The 19,160-nt window shown below is 41.7% G+C and overlaps 1 protein-coding gene across 1 annotated transcript in view; it reads right to left on the bottom strand.

Annotated features, from left to right (window-relative positions):
* Positions 1 to 19,160, bottom strand: part of cacna1ea (calcium channel, voltage-dependent, R type, alpha 1E subunit a) — a gene marked incomplete at its 5' end in the record, with an annotated part of 151,689 nt that overhangs the window by 79,079 nt on the left and 53,450 nt on the right. The window contains 2 exons of the mRNA XM_084066543.1: positions 12,432 to 12,571; positions 12,825 to 12,926. Of these exons, the coding sequence (XP_083922669.1) occupies positions 12,432 to 12,571; positions 12,825 to 12,926 (242 nt within the window). The remainder of the gene's footprint in view (positions 1 to 12,431; positions 12,572 to 12,824; positions 12,927 to 19,160) is intronic.

Raw genomic sequence — 19,160 nt, 5'->3', positions numbered from 1 at the left:
TTCTGGACAGATTTGAGAGAAAACTGTATCCAAGACTGAAAGACTATGTTTAGCCATATTTATAGAAGAAAACAGTATCAGTGTATCGGTTCGACTAATTAGTGTAGGATTTCCATACTCTCTGACCAACATCTCCTCTTTCTTTCTCATCTCGTTTCCTTCAGATCTCGGCTTCCTTGTTTCCTGTCTCTCTCAATACTCTCCTCTCGTCGTCTCCAACTAGGGCTGTAACTATCGATACTTTTTTTATTTAAAAAAAAAAAGACACTTATTGTATCGATGACTTTTCTGATTAATTGAATAACCAAGAAGCTCATATTTCTTTCAATATTTTTATATAGTTTTTTATAGATCAACAACAAATCGATTAACGACTTAAGTGTTATTTTATACAAAAATACTTAAACTAGCATGTCTACAAGCTCACAAACTTATTTATAGATATTTTTAAGCTTTTCAGCTTTTTTTGAATATATCATGTTCAAAATAAGGATAGATTATTAGTCAATTATTTTATTAAATTGCCGATTTCTTTGATAATAGATTAATTAGTTCAATTAACTGTTGCACGCCTGCCTTCAACCCTAACCCACTTCACCCCCCCCCACCCTTTGCCTCTCTGATGACAAAAAGGGGGAGGGGTTGCCCTTCTGCTTCCCCTCAGCCGTGCTCCGTAGTCCGTACACCCCCTTGGTGTCTGGCACAGAGCAGTGACACAATTGCTAGGTGGGCGTTGCCCTCTGCCATGTGTTGCCAGTCTAATGGAGGGTCTTGCCAGCTAAGAGAACTGCCAAGGTGCCAATTAGTACCATTTACACATGGAGGCACCCCTTCTCATTTCCTCCTGATCTACAACACTGTCTTCCTTTTCTCTCTCTCTCTCTCTCTCTCTCTCTCTCTCTCGCTCATTCACTCACTTCCTCCTTCTCTGTTTTCCACATCCCCACTTCCTTTGTGCAGGTTAAAGCCTGACCTAAGCGCTGTTCACACTGAGAGTGATAACTATAAATATGTAGCTTTAGATATCTTTCTAATTGAAGCGGATGGCTGAGTTCACACCACAACTATAAGGACAACTATAGCCGTAAACGATATCGTTTGGATCACTTTCAGCACGATTTCATGAGCGACGGAAACATTGACAGCCATTCAAAATCCATCAGAAGGGCATCTGGAATGCAGTCGTCTCACTCACCCTCTGAAAATTTTGTTATTAACGGATGAGACTTTTGTGAATAGCTGGTAGACTAGCTGGCATCACCTCAAGTAGGATCACCTCCTTATTAATCAGCGGTGTAAAGTAACTAAGTACATTTACTCAAGTACTGTGCTTCAGTACGCTTTTGAGGAAAGTTTGCTTTACTGGAGTATTTCCAAATTTCAGCACCGATCGACAAGCTCACAATGCGTCGCGATGCTACGCATATACATTTGAAAGCTTTAAATGAGACATTCTGCATTATGAGTACTTTTACTTTTGGTACTTTTAGTACATTTTGATGCCAATACTTTTGTACTTTTCCTCAAGTACATTTATTCCAGACTATTACTTGTAACAGAGTATTTCTATATTACAGTATTGATACTTTTACTTACGTAAAAAACATTGAGAACATTTTCCACCACTGCTTATAATTAATAATAAGTCAGAATATCCAAAACTATATTCAGCACCACAGAGGTGGAGCTCTCTCTCATCCCCCTCTCTCTCTCTGTGTGGGCTCTGACACAGCTGGACTGAGCAGTGAGTGTTTGATAAACTGTTTACATAACTTTATCGCTCTTTAGTGTGGACGGACCCTAACTTAATTAGCGTTACAGTTATCGTGCGTGGTGTGAATGGCCCATATGTCATACGATGGTGTCCTGTGCCGAAAATATCTGATCTACAAGCTCACATTTCTGCTATTTTCAGCATGGGCGACCGGTGCAGTAAAGTATAAATCAGACTTCATCCACTCATCTTCCAGGGTCCCCTCCACTACCTAACAGCCTTTAACCACTTAAACCCTGTATACTTCATTGCCCGGAGACCCCCACAGCTCTATACTAAACGCACCTCCTATTTTCGCTCGACACTAAATATCTTCTGGGAAAAACGCTCAAACGTCTAGTTGTGAACTTGCAGATCAGGTATTTTCGCCAAATATTCACCCCAGAAAAAGGGTTAATCTATCTATAAAGCCATGGAATCTGTCTGTGTGTGTCTGTCTGTCTCTCACATATCTCGAAAAACATCTGACCGATCTGGTCTGTGTGTCTGTGGCCCCTTTAGACCCATATGGAGATCCCTGATGTCATCAATATGATGTGATAGTACTACTACTGATGTAATAGCCTCCAAGTACTATGATAATGGGTACTGCACTAAGTAGTCTGACAACGGGTACAACGGGTATTGCATAACCGAGGAGCATGCGTTGCATTATTGGCCTAGTGAGGTTAATTCCACTAACACACATGTAGCTGACAGGGAAAGGTCATCATGAGATTACCCACCGCTTATAGCATTTATTGCCTTTAAATCGCTAACAGTCTACAGCCGTTCTTTGAGAGAAACAGAACATGTCAATGCATTTTGTTAATCCCTCCATCCTCCTACTCGCTCTCTTCATAACACAGGGCATCTTGAAAACACCGAAGGCGACTTGCTGAGATAATCATGGCCTCCAGCATTCACACTGTTAGCAAACACATGCTCCAGACATTATGTTGAGTGAGCCAACGATATTCCAACGCAGCAAGTACAGCACTTATCAACCATACCTCCACAGGGCGACATTTTCATTCAAATACTGCACTACACACTGATCAAAATGAAACAGAGTCCAAGTAATTCAACGATTGGCTGCTAAAATTGGCCGATATTGACCTACTATACACAGTATAGTGGCCTATCACAGATATATCAGTATTATTGTGTATGTTGCCCAATATAAACCGATATCAACTTTGTTTTACAGAACATAATGCAGAAAAAGATGCTTTGGGTCATTTACAAACTCTTCTACTGTTTTTATTTATTTATAGTTATTTATATTTATTAAAGTTATGATTCTGATGTCATGTTGGACACAAGTTTAAAATATCCTGCCTCATTACATCTTAAGTGTGTGATAACCAGTATATATAGATACATACAAAAAGTGTTGGAGTTGTCCTTTAAAAATGTTGGCAGGCTACTGTACATCTGTCTTTGCATAGTGTCTTTTGCGATCTGTGACCCTTCCTGTCTGCAGAGGTCTGTTAATTACTAACTGAAAGACATGACTCATCTAATATTTCCAGATCTCATAATCTTTACTCACTCCCTAAAGGCTGCAAAGTGACCCTGGACAATGGTGGTCAATAGATTGTGGTTGTGTGTGTGTGTGTGTGTGTGTGTGTGTGTGTGTGTGTGTGTGTGTGTGTGTGTGTGTGTGTGTGTGTGTGTGTGTGTGTGTGTGTGTGTGTGTGTGTGTGTGTGTGTGTGTGTGTGTGTGTGTGTGTGTGTGTGTAATGCGTCTGTGTGTTAAGAAGAGAGAGTGAGAGAAGAGGGTTCATTAATCTTATCTTTGGTGTTTCCAGAATGATCATTCATCATCATCATCATCACACTAAATATTAATAAAATCAGATGTGCAGAGCACTTAGATGGAGAACATCTCATCTTCTAAACGACAACAGATCCATTGCGGACACAATAGCAGCATTGTTTGCTGTTAACAGTTTTGTTGTCATTTTTACCTAATTATGTTGTAACTGATAAACTCCAGAAAAAATTACACGGGCTGCAACTATTGATTATCTTCTTAGTGATTATTCTATCGATTACTTTTTTGTTTCATTGAATAATCGAGAACAGAGACTTTTTGGATAGTTAACAAAAATAGCTGATCATCGCATTGCGAGGTGTTGTTAGCTTGTAGATCTAGTTTTTACTAATGTATTATTCATTTTAAATCAATTATTTGTCATCATTTATTATTTTGGTTAGTTCTATGAACTGTTGCACACCTAAACATTTAATGAGTTAGAAAAAGAGGTTGCGCTTCAACAATGGACAATCACAACGGAGTGCTAAAAAACAAATCGGTTGGTTCCTTTTCTTTTATGTAAAGCGACTTTGGGTACTTAGAAAAGCACTATATCAATCTGAGCTATTATTGTCATTATTATAAATCCAGTCAACATATGAAAAAGGTAGCACATGCCAAACTTCAAGTCAATAGAGGATAAAATACACATATTTCTACTTGTTTATTTTTTGGCACATTTATTTGGAATGATTTCAGAGTGTGACAACGAAAACTGAGGTGCCAGCTCGCTTGGACCAACACTGCCTGGATCAAAAATACTTTTTGTTCATTATTGATGGTGCCTTAAGTGATGTTATTCTTCCTATGACTGCATCTTACAGCACTTATCTCACTCTGTATCTGTACCTTAACTGCTGTGCTTTTCCCCCACGGGACCAATAAAGGTCTGTCTGTCTGTCTATCTACCTACAAAACAGAAAAATCAAACACTCACTATGTGAACAGGCATGATCACAATAAAAGTGATCAAATGTAGACGGAAATAGCACTGAACTTGCCCAGAGATAAATATAATGGATATACACACTCAATACTATGACACCCAATGGACTGAATGATGATTATAGCTTAAAATGCTTTTTGTGTTGATACTGTCTGTGATGTATGTCCTATCACTGTCATTTGGATGTGTAGCTTTGAGATACATGTGTAACTTCCTATTGTTTGTAATGGGTCATTAAATAATCCAAATCAAATCAGTCTCGTATCTAGAATCATGTTATACAAGTGATTGGTCCCTGGTGATTGGCCTGATCTCAGCTGTGTGTTGACTCTGACCTTGTGTATGAATTGAGTTGAATCTATGTGCTGTAAAAACTCTTGGCCGAAACGCATAAGCATTGAGGTTTTTTGCTTGCCAAATAAACAAGTGGAAATGTGCGTATTTTGTCCTCTATTGACTTGAAGTTTGGGATGTGCTACCTAAAATGTTTTGTTTTCAGCAGGTTACCTAAAGTGACCTGAAATAAATGTCTCTGCCCGTCTCTCTTTCCTTTTTAAGAACGCTGAGATTGGAAGAATCCATTTGTATCAAAAGTTGCTGTGTTTTAGTTAAGATTCTTGAACTTCTGGGTGACTTTAGGGTGACTGGTGCCTCGCCTTCGTGACATGTTGTAAGCATGTAGATCAGCTATTTCCGCTATTTAAAAAATGTTTTTGAAATTATTAAATGTGTCAGTAATGTCTTTGTATATTTAAGTTATTTGTCATATCTGCCCTGTGCAATTTGTGATTATGAAGCCTAAAAACCAAACAAGAAATTAAAATTGTATTAATATGTTCCAATGTTCAATGCCAAAAACACAATTAAATCGTTAATCGCTATCATTTGTGTGACAATTAATTGCCAACTTAAATTTGTAATCGTAAAAGCCCTACACACACAAACACACACACAGGTATTGACAGCAGATGTTGAGTAATACACTGCTGTCTAATCCGACACAAAGAGGTTATCCCTCTGCCTCCCTCCTTCTCTCCTTCCGTCTCTCTCTCTTCAGAGAGAAGTTCTAAGACTGTGCTCATCAATAATGGAACAGCCAGAATCATGTAAAATTCTCTAAGAACCCTGTCTGCCACCCTCTGTACTTTTGTGCCATGAATTTTTCATATTTCACGCGTGTGTGAGAGCGAGCAAGTGAAGTGTACAGTATGGGTGTGTGCATGAGGTGATCACATGACACGAATAAAGACCGGGAACGCATCTGTGTCATTTTAAGTTTTCTTTGACTATTCAAAAATTGCAGATAAACAAGCTCATAGTGCGGCACCGAATGTCGCGCTATGAGCTTGTAGATCAGCATTTTTTTTGAAAATCACACCCTGTGTGAAGGAAGCGGTGCCTTTGGGGCGGGCCTTAACTCATTGGTGGTCTGAGTCCACTTACCAAATTTGTACTTGGTAGCATGCTGCAAACTGGAATGATGGCTGTTTAAAGCCCAGCCAATGGGCAGACAGAGGGGGCGGGGCTTAAGTAATGACAGTAAGTCCCTATTGCTGGCTTTAGTCCATGGACAAAATTTGTACTCCATAGCATGCTGCGAACTTGAGTTATGGCTGTTTGAAGGGCAGCCAATGGGAAGACAGAGGGGGCGGGGCTTCAGCAATTCATGCTGGTCCCTATTGGTGGTTTAAGTCCACATACCAAATGTGGACTTGGTGGCATGCTGCAAACTGGAGTTATAGCTGTTTAAAATCCTGTGCTCATCCCGTGCTCATACGGGCGCTGGGGGTCCCTGGACCCCTCTTTGATAACTTCATCAATTCATGCTCGTGCCTATTGGTGGTCTATGTCCACATACCAAATGTGGACTTGGTGGCATGCTGCAAACTGGAGTTATAGCTGTTTAAAATCCCGTGCTCATCCCGTGCTTAAACGGACGGACGGCCATAACATACGCTGGGGGTCCCTGGACTCCTCTTTGATAACTTCAGCAATTCATGCTGGTCCCTATTGGTGGTCTAAGTCCACATAGCATATTTGAACTTGGTGGCATGCTGCAAATTTGAGTTATAGCTGTTTGAATTCCCGTGCTCATCCCGTGCTTAAACGGACGGACAAACATAACATACGCTGGGGGTCCCTGGAGCCCTCTTTGCTAACTTCAGCAATTCATGCTCGTTCCTATTGGTGGTCTAAGTCCACATACCAAATGTGGACTTGGTGGCATGCTGCAAACTGGATTTATAGCTGTTTAAAATACCGTGCTCATACGGGCGCTGGGGGTCCCTGGACCCCTCTGTGATAACTTCATCAATTCATGCTCGTGCCTATTGGTGGTCTAAGTCCACATACCAAATGTGGACTTGGTGGCATGGACAGAACATACGCTGGGGGTCCCTGGACCCCTCTTTGATAGCCAGTGGCACGTGTGGCCAATGAGAGGAGAGTTGGCGTAGGCAATCTCCAAGTCCGTGTGTGTGTGTGTGTGTGTGTGTGTGTGTGTGTGTGTGTGTGTGCGTGTGTTTGTATGTGTTTCTTCTTTGCCGTCAGGCTCATACGGACGGACGGACGGACGGACATACGGACAAAGTCAAGTGTAGAGCGGTTGGCACCGCTAAAAATCATGGAAAATGTGTGCAAATCTTTGAATATATATATACATTTTTAACTAAAATCTTTGCTTCTGGGGGTCCCTGGAACTAAATATTTTGAGATGGGGGTCCACGGACAAATACAGTGGCTGGTCCTTGACATGAAAAAAGTTTGAGAACCACTGATATTACAGCAACATTTAAGTTTTTTTTTCAACACATTTTTCTATTGAAAATCAGTTATTTTCGCCAAGCAACGCGGACATGTGACAAGTATAAATTTGCACTCAGCCATCATAGGAGATGTGCTGGAGGTATTCAGAATAAGGTGCTGGATTCCAGTACAAGCATGGATGAATTCTAACACACTTTTGTTCACAGCTGCCACCGGCAGTACTTCAATTCATCCAGCAGCTTTTACTGAATACTGTTTTAGCCTCACACTGTGTTCTGTACTACAGTTGTAGTTGTGGCTGGACTATTATCGTAAAAGCTAGAACATCCTCCAATAATTCCACAAAGCTCTGTGCGAGCGTGTGGTGTGTGTGTGCGGTGAGCCCAAATTCTCTTCTGCCCGGTTCTCCTCAGTGGCTGGAGCAATTGCTCTGCATTTGCACACAGCCATTGACCATTACCATGTGCACGGAACACCGAAGCCCATTTTTCGCTTTACCCAAAGGTCAGCTGTTTATTAGTGTTTTTGTGTTCGCTGGCTCCCGGCCCCGGGTTGCCAAATTATGTGCGTGAAACAAGCATGGGTGCTCATATCCCCCGACGGGTATGGTCTAGTGTAGTTAAATCTTGCAAATAATAACATATGTGATACATTTGCATTTGCGTTACATTGCAATTACTTCGGTATCCAAATTAATCTATAAATGAAGTCAATCCAGTTGAAGTTCAGTGGCATTAAATGGTTTGAGCTTAATAAGATGACAATATCTCTGCTAGTCTTATTTGTGAACACACTGCATAACCACATATATTCATATAAAAGTACTACACATAGTATGCATGAGTACACACAAACAAACACCTATATTAATAGTTAATAGTTAAGATTAGCGTGCTACACATCAGTACATTTTCAATTAGAGAGGTTAATAAGGGACATGAGGAAATGTAGGCCTATAGGGGATCTTCTGTAATGTTTGGTTTGTGCTGGTGGGATTAATAGGTTTTTTTTTTCTTTTTCTCATTTCTCTTCCAGTTACCGTCACCCTGGTGGATCATAATCAGACCCTTAACTGTGGAGATTGTTATTTACATTCAGTGAAAATTTCCATCATTTTGTTGAGGCAGAGAGGTGAGGGAGAGTTTATATTGATTTTTTTGTAGTCAACATCATGTATGATGTATCATTAACCACTTAAACCCTATATAGGCATGGACAAGAAACAATTTCCTTCAGTTAAACAGCAACAAAACTGAAGCTCTCCTTGTTGGCACACCACACCAGGTCCAGTCATGCCCCATATCTCATCTCACCTTCGACAGTCAGGTCATCCCCCTCTCCTCCTCAGTCACAGATTTAGCTGTTAAATTCGACCCTCACCTGACTTTCAATGACCATATAAAACATCTGTGTAGAACTGCATTCTATCATCTCAAAAACATCTCCAAACTCCGCCCCCTTCTAACCCTGTCAGATGCAGAGAAACTTGTCCATGCCTTTATCTCCTCTAGACTGGACTACTGCAACGCACTCTTCATTGGGATTCCTGGCAAAAGTATTCAAAAGCTGCAATACATCCAAAACAGCGCTGCCAGGGTCCTAATGAGAGTGCGTAAGCATGACCACATAACACCGGTCCTATTTTCACTGCACTGGCTCCCCATGTCAGCTAGGATCGACTACAAGGTCCTGCTGATCACCCACAACTGCATAAATGGACATGCCCCTCCCTACCTACAGAAATGAATTAGGCCCCCACAAAATTCCACCCGCACCCTCAGATCTACCAGCAGATTCCTCCTCGATGTCCCTGGTACAAATCTACGTACTATGGGTGACCGGGCCTTCTGCTCGGCAGCGCCGCGCCTATGGAACAGCCTTCCTAATGACCTGAGAGCACCACAGACCCTGGACTCTTTTAAAATAGGCCGTTTTTGTTTCAGAGGGCATTTTCATGTTGAATTGTTGTTTAGTCATATCTGTTTTTAAACCGTGCTTTTTAACTTTATATGATTGATGATGTTTTACCTTGTGGCACTTTGAGATTCCTTGTGAATGAAAAGTGCATTACAAATAAAATGTATTATTATTACTAGACCATACCCGGTGAAGGGCGCAGGCGAAAGTAGTTGCAAAGTTGGGGTTAATGCACGTCCTGTCGCGCGGTTTCTCCCCCGCGCGCGCCCCGTCGTGGCGCCCCCCTATTTTTAAGTATTTTTACTGTTTTTCTCAACTTTTAGGTATTTTTACTGTTTTTATCAATCTTTAAGTATTTGTACTTTGTTTTTCAACTTTGAAGTATTTTTACTCATTTTCAGTACTTTTAAGTATTTTTACTCATTTTGAGTACTCTGAATTATTTTTACTCAAGGTATTTGAGTATTCTCTCCGTCCCTCTCTCTCTCTCTCTCTCCATCTCCCTATTTTCACAACGCATTGCGAGGCATTGTGAGCTTGTAGATCTGCTATTTTCACAACGCATGGCGACGCGTTGTGAGCCTGATGATGAGCTATTTTCAAACATTTTAGTACTTGTACTTTTGGAACTTTTAAGTATATTTTGATGGCAATGCTTTTGTACTTTAGGCCTTTTACTTGTGTCAGAGTACTTCTACATTGCAGTATTGATACTTTTACTTAAGTTGAAAATGTGAGGACTTTGTCCACCACTGGGCGTTTTTTTAATGTTATAGGGGGGTGTTGTGATTTATTTCATATAAATGTAATTGCAGGAGTAGTTAAAACAGTTAAAAAAGGAATGTATTAATTTAGAGTTTAAGAAACGCATATGATTATTTCATTGCATGGTGTGTGTATTTGTTGCAACCTTTATTGTGAAGGAACCACCGGAAGTGCTAAGCTATTCATTCCGTGTTTGTACATCCGGTAGATGTGTTGTTGTCGTTCGTGCTGAAAGCACGTTGATTGGGGGACAGGGCCACTACCATGATCCGAGGCTTCTGGTGGCGCAGTAGGCCGCGATTCCCGCGAGCTGCGTCCGCGACATCGTGACATTGTGTCACAGTCAGAAACCCCCAGAAGTCACCAAATTAACACTGTTCAACGGGCTAATTAGTTAGCATTGATGACATTGACCACACTGACGTTCATACAGGTTGTTGATAAGATGTTTAACGTAGCTGTTAGCCGTAGCATGCTAATTGCTAACGCTACCCAGTTGCAAATTTGGGGTTAATGCACGTCCTGTCGCGCGGTTTCTCCGCCGCGCACGTCCCCGCGCGCGGTCACCCCTCCCCACGGGCGTATATATGTATATATATATATATATATATATCAGCACGGAGAATGGCGTAGGCATGTTACTCGCCCGGCCCGGGTCCCGTGGCAAACTTATTTATTCAGGCTATTTAGTCAGCCTGTGGCCATGTTTCCCATTCAACCCGAAAAACCCCCCTACGTCCAGCTTCTCCCTACGTCCGCTGTGTCCAAGTTACAATACACAAAATACACCAAAATAATACTTTTCAATGGACTACTTGGGTAGCACTGATAATATTAACCACAGTAAGGTTCATAAAGTGTGTTGATGAAACGTTTACATTGTTGATTAAGTCACGATGACGACGTTAGCATTAGCGTTAGCCGCATGCTAGCGCCAAACGTCCGTTAGCTTAGCATCACGCTAACGGCGCATAGTAACTTGGTTTGGCTAATAAACATTAATCCCAACTAACGCCAACACAGTAATGGATGTAAACATACACAGACATGCTTTGGACATTATTATCAGGTTGCATGTTGGTGGTATGGGGTTCGTTTGGTTTGGCCTCGTTTTCATAGACCTCGTTGCTTGTTTCTCTCGCGAAACCTGTGGCCATGTTTCCCATTAAACCCGGAAAAAAAACCTACGTCCGCTGCCACTACTGCTCTCGGTTTGGCTACAATGGGAAACATGGCCACAGGCTGACTAAATAAGCGATTTAAACGGGTAGTTTCGCTGGCGACCTAAAATATTATGCAACCGACCAAACCTTAAACATCCGTGCGGTTTAGAATCTACCATTAGTTTTGGGATACGATGTATACAAAAGGGTAAACAGCGGAGCCTTGGCGGACGTTCGCCCGATCCTGGAAGAGAACGACATAGAACCGTTCTTTATGGAGCTAATGTGCATCGTGTGTTGGGAAACAAATCTGGAGTGTTTACTTTCCACAGCAGAGAGTGGGCGGGGTCTATGGTGTAGAGTCGGTGTTGCCATGTCCGCCGATTGTAAGCGCTTTAGGGCCAATGTTGGTGTTATAGGGTTTGTTTGGTTTGGCCTCGTTTTCATAGACCTCGCTGCTTGTTTCTCTCGCGAAACCTGGCACACAACGACGCATGCGCAGTTTGATCGGAGACCCAAGACCCCATCCACCGTCAGCTTACTAGAATTATAGTAGGATTATTATTTATATATACTTAGCTGACTGGAGTACCCCAGAGGTCTATTCTTAGCCCCATCCTTTTTTCTCAATACACCATCTCTTCAGTTAAGATAGCCGAGCTATCATACTATAATTGCACGAAATCTGCTGCACGTGAGTGCCAAAACTGAACCTTATTCCTTATTCCACAGACAGAGACACAGGGAGAGAGAGACAGCGACAGAGACGAGAGCGACACAGAGAGAGGGGGACAGAGACAGACAAACAAACAAGCCTGCACTGCATGCTCAGCACAGCCACTCAGCATTGCCATGTCCGAAAATTATAAGCCACTTTGCCCTACTTTTACAAAATGCTCTCTCTCACACTGTGACGGTGTGTGAAGGTGGATCTGCGATGCGCAGTGGACGATACGTCACGCTAGATGTGAGGGCTGCACAGCGGCCCGAACTTCTAGTTTATATAATTAGTAAAACATTGGATGAAACTATGGTGATAAAATGAGGAACATGACATTATCGATGGCTGGGTTTCAGTGATGTTGTTCAGAATACAAAAGAGCAAAAAAACTCAAATGTCACACTCTCCACTTTTCGCTATTTTCCTTCATCCACACATACTGTATAGTACGCTCACGCACACACGCACACACACACACACACACACACACACACACACACACACACACACACACACACACACACACACACACACGCACACACACACACACACACACACACACACACACACACACTCACCCGCTGAGGACCACTATGAAGTCCATGACGTTCCACCCGTTCCTCAGGTAGGATCCTTTGTGGAACACGAAGCCCAGAGCGATGACCTTGATCCCTGCCTCCAGGCAAAACATGCCGATGAAGTAGGGCTCTGTCTTTTCCTGTTGGTGGCAATCACAGCCTGAATGACACACACCCCTCCATCTGTACTGGACTATATGTAGGGGTGCAACAGTTCATTGAACTAATCGATTATATAATGTAGGATGTTACTTTTTTAAATAAATAAAATAAAAACACGCTTCTGGAGTGAGTGTGTGTGTGTGTGTGTGTGTGTGTGTGTGTGTGTGTGTGTGTGTGTGTGTGTGTGTGTGTGTGTGTGTGTGTGTGTGTGTGTGTGTGCATCTGTCTCACCAGTCTCTTAGACATGGGGGTCTTGTCTTCCCCAGGGAGGTGCTGCTCCAGAGCCAAGACGATACAGTTGGCGATGATGGTGGCCAGGATCATGTATTCGAACAGAGTGGAACGCCAGGGTTAAGGAGCTCACCCAACCTTGAAGTTTGATCATTTCGTTGACGTTCTGACAGCATTTGCTCATTCGCACGGCACATACCAAACAGTTTAGCCAGAGCTAAGCAGTTTAGCCAGAGTCAGAGCGGAGTCTTCACACCACTTGCTATATATAGATCTGAATAAAGACCCAAACAAACTAATGCGGTCTTTCAATTACAGCACTGGTTCTCAATGTGGAGTCCAAATGGACCCTTACGGATGCCTTATGGGTCCATTTGGTTCCATTTGCACTCTCTCAGAGTTAAATGAACACTGAGGATTTTACAGTGTAAGGGGTCCCATAGATACATATGTGTCACGTTTTTTGAAAATGTGAAAGCAAAGTCTGAGTGACCGTAGTCTCGCATAGCCAGACTTTCAGAGGTCTCCGCTTACTGATGTCTTAGGCTGAGCTAGCTATCCAAACGTCTGGCTTTAAGAGACTAGAGTGACTATGACACAAGTATAATATAGTGCTAGCATCCCATGGGTAGGACAATGGGTAGCAATAGGTTAAAGCAAGGCCACCAGCAGTAAAATTTCATCACAGTGCAACCCGACATCGACTTCTTCATGTGGAAAAGCATTGACTTTATAATGTAAAGCCTCAGACAACTGTAAGCCCTGAAGCCAGACTTCAGTCACAGAAGCCAGAACGTCTGTCTCATACACTTCAGAGCTGAAGGCACATGCATTTTGAGATCTAGTGCTTTTAAAACTTTTTGTGCCCAAGGCACGCCAATGGACAAGTCTCAACTCTCAAGACACACCTGTATTCAAAGTGAAAATAACAGATCAACAAGCTCACAACATGTGTGACGTGTTGTGAGCTTGCAGATCTGCTATTGTTTTAAATGTGAAAAACAAAACAAAAAAAACACATTTAAAAAATGTCTTCTCAGGGTACAAAATTTGCCTCTGTATTGGGAAATGAGTGCCCAGAAATACTAATATAGTAAATGAATACATTTGATATAGTTGTATTCAGTATATTGCTATAATGTGTGGCTGCCAAGATCCCAAGGCACACCAGTGTGCCTCAACCCACCATTTGGGAACCACTGATCTATTAAATGGGAGAGTGGGTGGGTGGGCCAGAAACCTGTTCCTATATAAATGGGTCAGTCTTGCTACAAGCTATACTCCATGTACCAAGAGACCTCTGCTGGTTGCTGGTTTACCTCCCGCTGCTCTGGGGTTGAGGTAAGCTCTTCTTACTAATGGGGTGCGTGGGCACACATCTTGTTCCTGGCTGTGAGCGGGAAAAGAGAAAAGAGAAGAGAGAGAGAGAGAGAGAGAGGATGAGAGAGAGAGAGAGAGAGAGAGAGAGAGAGAGAGAGAGAGAGAGAGAGAGAGAGAGAGAGAGAGAGAGAGAGAGAGAGAGCGCTGGAAACCCGGGAGAGGAATGAAAAGCGAGTGAGGAGGGAAGGCATAGAGTGTGGTCAATAAACCACTAGTAAAAAACATTCTAAATCGTCATTCTCTCGTCTAGGAGCTTGGAAACAGGTGGGACGTAAGGAGGCAAGTAAGTGACATACATAGCGAAGAGAGCCGAATGGGAGGGATATAGGGATTGACGGGCCGATCAATGTTCTGCCTGTAGCCGAGACCCAGCGGGGTTACCCAGGGACATGAGAGAGCGATGGGAAGCTACAAAAACATGGCAAACGTAATCTGACTCCCACCAGCCTGCAGGGATTCCAACCCCAACCCAGGCAAATTGGCCAACCGCTCAATGGTTGAGATAGAGAGAGACAGAGAGAAAGACAGAGGAGGGAGTGGGGGAGAGAGAGAGAGAGAGAGAGAGAGAGAGAGAGAGAGAGAGAGAGAGAGACAGAGAGACCAGCGTTATAGACCAGGAGAAAGTGAGAGATGTTGAGGTGCACTTACAACTTAAGCTTCCAACAAGCTTGGGTAATAATTTACAAAGGTCTGTGTTACTGGTTAACATCCACAACAATCAGAGTTCAGAGCGTGCAATGCATATCGTTGAGCGATAGTGTCGTATGATGAAGTATAATGGCTTTATTATGTTGCTTAAGTAGAGAGCGCTCAAATGGTTACTGGCCACACCCTTCATTCCCTCAAACACACACAACAAACAGGAAAGGAGGGGAAGAATTGACATATGAGAGAGAGAGAGAGACAGGGAGGGGGGAGAGAGACATAGAAAGAGACAAGAGAGAGAGGGAGACAGAGTGGGGGGGGGGAGAGAAAACGAGAGAGAGAGGACATGAAGACATAAGGAGGCTGGAGAGAGGTATCCACGGCAACGGGCTTCTCTCCGATGTGCAGCCAAAAGCCAATGTTGCAAGATGGTTACTGGGCAGCTGAACAAACACTGGATCCTACACATAACTGCCTACACACACACACACACACACACTACAATTTTCCAGGGACCCCTTAAATAAAAATGCTCTTTCACGTCATTCTGATCGTGTGAAACAGGGCCAAATATAGTTGCAGGTTTTTTCTTTTTTTTATCTAATGCATTGCTATTTTGGAGAAAATGTATAAATAACACTGATTTAGGCACCCACATATTTTTGTTCGATGCATAAGCTTGGCTTAGATTTGATTATGAATACAAAACAATCTGGGACTTTTAATGAATAAAACATTATTTTAACAAATCTGTATGGTATGAGTAGTACAATATAACTGGCACATCTGCAGTGGTTCAGAGGTAGTCTGTCTCCCTACTGTTCCATTGAGAAATGTCCAACCTAGAGTCAGGTAGGACACCTACTGGTTGACAATGTCGGTAAAGTTATGTGAAGCAAAAGGTGCACCGGATTGGACACTATAAAACCACCGAGTTATTGTAGTTCGGGCATCGTTGGAAATATAAGTTTACAAAATGGGAGTCAAGGGAAGAATCTACAGTAGAATCTGTTCTCATAAAAGGGACATTTAAAAGAGTGATACGGTTTGTACTAAAACTGAGATGTGAGTTCAAGTAACTGTTGGTTTAGCCCACAACAAAAAGACATTTCTCGAAGTACCAGAAGCCCTCAAAATAACAAACAGTGTCAGATTTGCATACTGATTACCATTAAGACTGGGAACGCGTCTGAGTCATTTTAAGATTAAAAAAAGAAATAGCAAAAAATAGCAGAAATACAAGCTCATAGCAAAAAAATGCAAATCTTTGAATATATATTTTTTAAAGCGAACATTTGAAAACTATTTTGTCCCAGGGACCTCCAGAAGCAAAGATTTGAGTTAAAAATGTTAACTCTCTATAGTCGCTGTCGGGCAGAAACCTTGTATCTCCAAATTTTCACGCTTTTTTTGTAAATGAATGGTGCTAATTCATTGTACAAGAGTGTCACGAGAAAAGTAGCGAAAATAGCAGATCTAAAAGAGTTGTAAGCTTGTATATCTGCTATTTCAGCTATTTTCGAAACATTATGAAAGTAAAAGCGGTTAAGTCTGTCTGTGAGTTTTATAAATATCAAACCGATGAAAAGTATGAATAAGAGCTTGAGACCAAATAATAACTACACTGGGTCCATAATTGGAACACAGGCGAGGCGACGCTTTTGTAAAGTAAAGTGTATAGTAACTAAGTACATTTACTCAAGTACTGTACTTAAGTAAAATGTTTAGGTATTTTGACTTTCTTCAGTATTTACAATTTGCAATAATTTTACTTCTACCCCACTACTTCTCAGAGGAAACTATTGTACTTTTACTCCACTACTTACAATTACTTACTTTGTAGATTTTGATTATTATTACAAAACACACTAACCACTTCAGCCCTATAAATATTTCGGCAATTTGAAAATAGCCGATCTACAAGCTCTCGCGATTTTCTAAAGCACATTTTGAATACGGGACTTTTACTTGTAACAGAGTATTTCTACATTGTAGTATTGATACTTTTACTTTAGTAAAGAAATGCGAGTACTTCTTCCACCACTGGCGATACCTACATAAGTGCCTGCTGGGAGGTTGGTTGGCGGGGTGATGTCATGCATACTCTGTCAGGCCTTGGAATGAGGCATCTCTCGCTGGGGTGGAAGTGTGTGTGTGTGTGTGTGTGTGTGTGTGTGTGTGTGTGTGTGTGTGTGTGTGTGTGTGTGTGTGTGTGTGTCGCGGTGGGGGGGTGGGGGGGACGCCTGTGACTCACAGTGACGACGGCGCTCTGCCTCGCTCCTCAAACACCCGTGTAAAAATAGACACAGAGATGGGAGTGTGATACGCCGTGCATCTGTGAACGTGTCAAGGCCCAGATTAGACTCAAGCCCCTGTGATTATTATTACACCGGGGTGAAGATGAAAATTAATCACAGGCGTCTGTTGACTGGGCTTATATACTGGGAAATCTGTGAATCGCTCCCAGCATGTGTCTGCATACGTGTGTGTTTTTGCGTGAGAGCGTGTCTGTGTGAACAGGTGGGAGGGTAGGTGGAGGGTCGGGCGAGAGTGTGAATCTACAAAGGGTGGGACTATAAACAAACATAAATGAAAGCCAAGTAGGCTTCAGCTGGACAAAAATGAGGAATACGGAAAATATATAGGAACATTTATTATATCATCTTTTAAAGGACAAGACCACTTTGGTAGAGGTTTGGATTGTGTAGTTACGTTGCCATGATGGTGGACTCCAAAGGTGGATAAGACATAAAAAATAATTTCTGCATTGATTAGAAATTGATCATTCAAAATATAGAACAGACAATTCGGACAATATAGAACATCACCAAACTTCACCATAAAACATCACCATAAAAAGGTTAACTTCCTGTTGATTTTACTATTTGAAGATCTGGATCCACGGATCCAGTCCGGGTTTTCTTTCTAATAAAAATGGCAAAATCAACAGGAACATTTTTATTTAAAAAAATAAACAGTACTGGGTTTTGTGCTGTTGTATATTGTCTGAATCAACTTGGTTTGTGTTCGTTTATGTGCTAAAAGAGTGACTTTGAGAAAGTCAATGAGGAGCATATTTTGAATTATCAATTTCTAATCACTGGAACAATTATTTTTGATGTCTTGTCCACCTTTGGAGTTACATCATGGCAAGGTAACTACACAACCCAAACCTCTACCAAAGTTGTCTTGCCCTTTAAATCAATATGACGTGTTGTTTGATTGATATGGGGTTATTTTCTGATTTGGACAAATAGAATTGCACCAAATGAAAGGTCTTTTGAATGAGCAATTTTACAACGGTTTGAAAGAGTACAAGATGTCAGCCTGCCATTCTAGCAGTACTGCACATTAAGACAGACAGACAGACAGACAGACAGACAGACGCACGCACGCACGCACGCACACACAGACAAACAGACACAGACACACACACACATGCTATATAGACAGATTCAGTTGTCATAGCAGCACTGCAGTAAGGATGAAAAAAGATACAGGTAAGAATAGAGAACAAGTACAGAGAAGTCATAACACTGGTAACAAAATTGTAAACAAAATGATATAAAAGAAAGTGTAAGGATGATTAACATCCAACCTGGCCTACTAAGCCTGAATTGGTCAGCTGTGCAAAGTTTAACCAATCAGGGTTTTTTATAGGCCACAACAGGTGGCCTATAAATAACCCTGATTGGATTCAGTACTTCAGTACCAGACTGATTGAATTGTACCGTGCTGTACCATCACCCTCCTGTGAATCTCTTACCCGTGAACAACAACCAATTAAAAACAGCATTATAAAAAACACCAGATGAGTTTAAATAGAGACTCCAAAAGATGGAAATGCAAGACTTTGAGACTTATCTCAAATTCACATTTTCTATTTTGCTACATCAGGCCGCTAACGCATACAGCTTTCATTAGAGCATTGATGTTCTTTTGGAGCGCCATTTATTTACACTCAGTGGTATTTTTATACAACGTATTGACTGTAACTGAGCACTAAGTGTGCAACAGTAAATCAAACTTTTTTTATAGATTATTATTTTTTTTATTTTTTTTATAAAATATACAGAAATTACGATGTGACACATTGTGATCTTGTAGATCTGCTACATTTGCTATTTTTGCGTGACACCGGTGTACGACAAAGCAATACTATAGGCGATTTACTGTAGTTGTTAAATAATCAATTGTAACGCGTTGTGTGTTTGTGCTTTTGCGTTCGAGTTTCCACGGCAGACCGTGGTGTGCACGCGAGTGTGTGTGTATGTGTGCGTGCGTGCAGCTCTGTGTGCATTGTAGGGATGT

This window comes from Gymnoscopelus microlampas (genome assembly GCF_963454915.1).
Source record: "Gymnoscopelus microlampas genome assembly, chromosome: 9".
Taxonomy (NCBI): domain Eukaryota; kingdom Metazoa; phylum Chordata; class Actinopteri; order Myctophiformes; family Myctophidae; genus Gymnoscopelus; species Gymnoscopelus microlampas.
The sequence above is the reverse complement of the archived record's forward strand: the minus strand, read 5'-3'. Positions and strand labels throughout refer to the sequence as shown.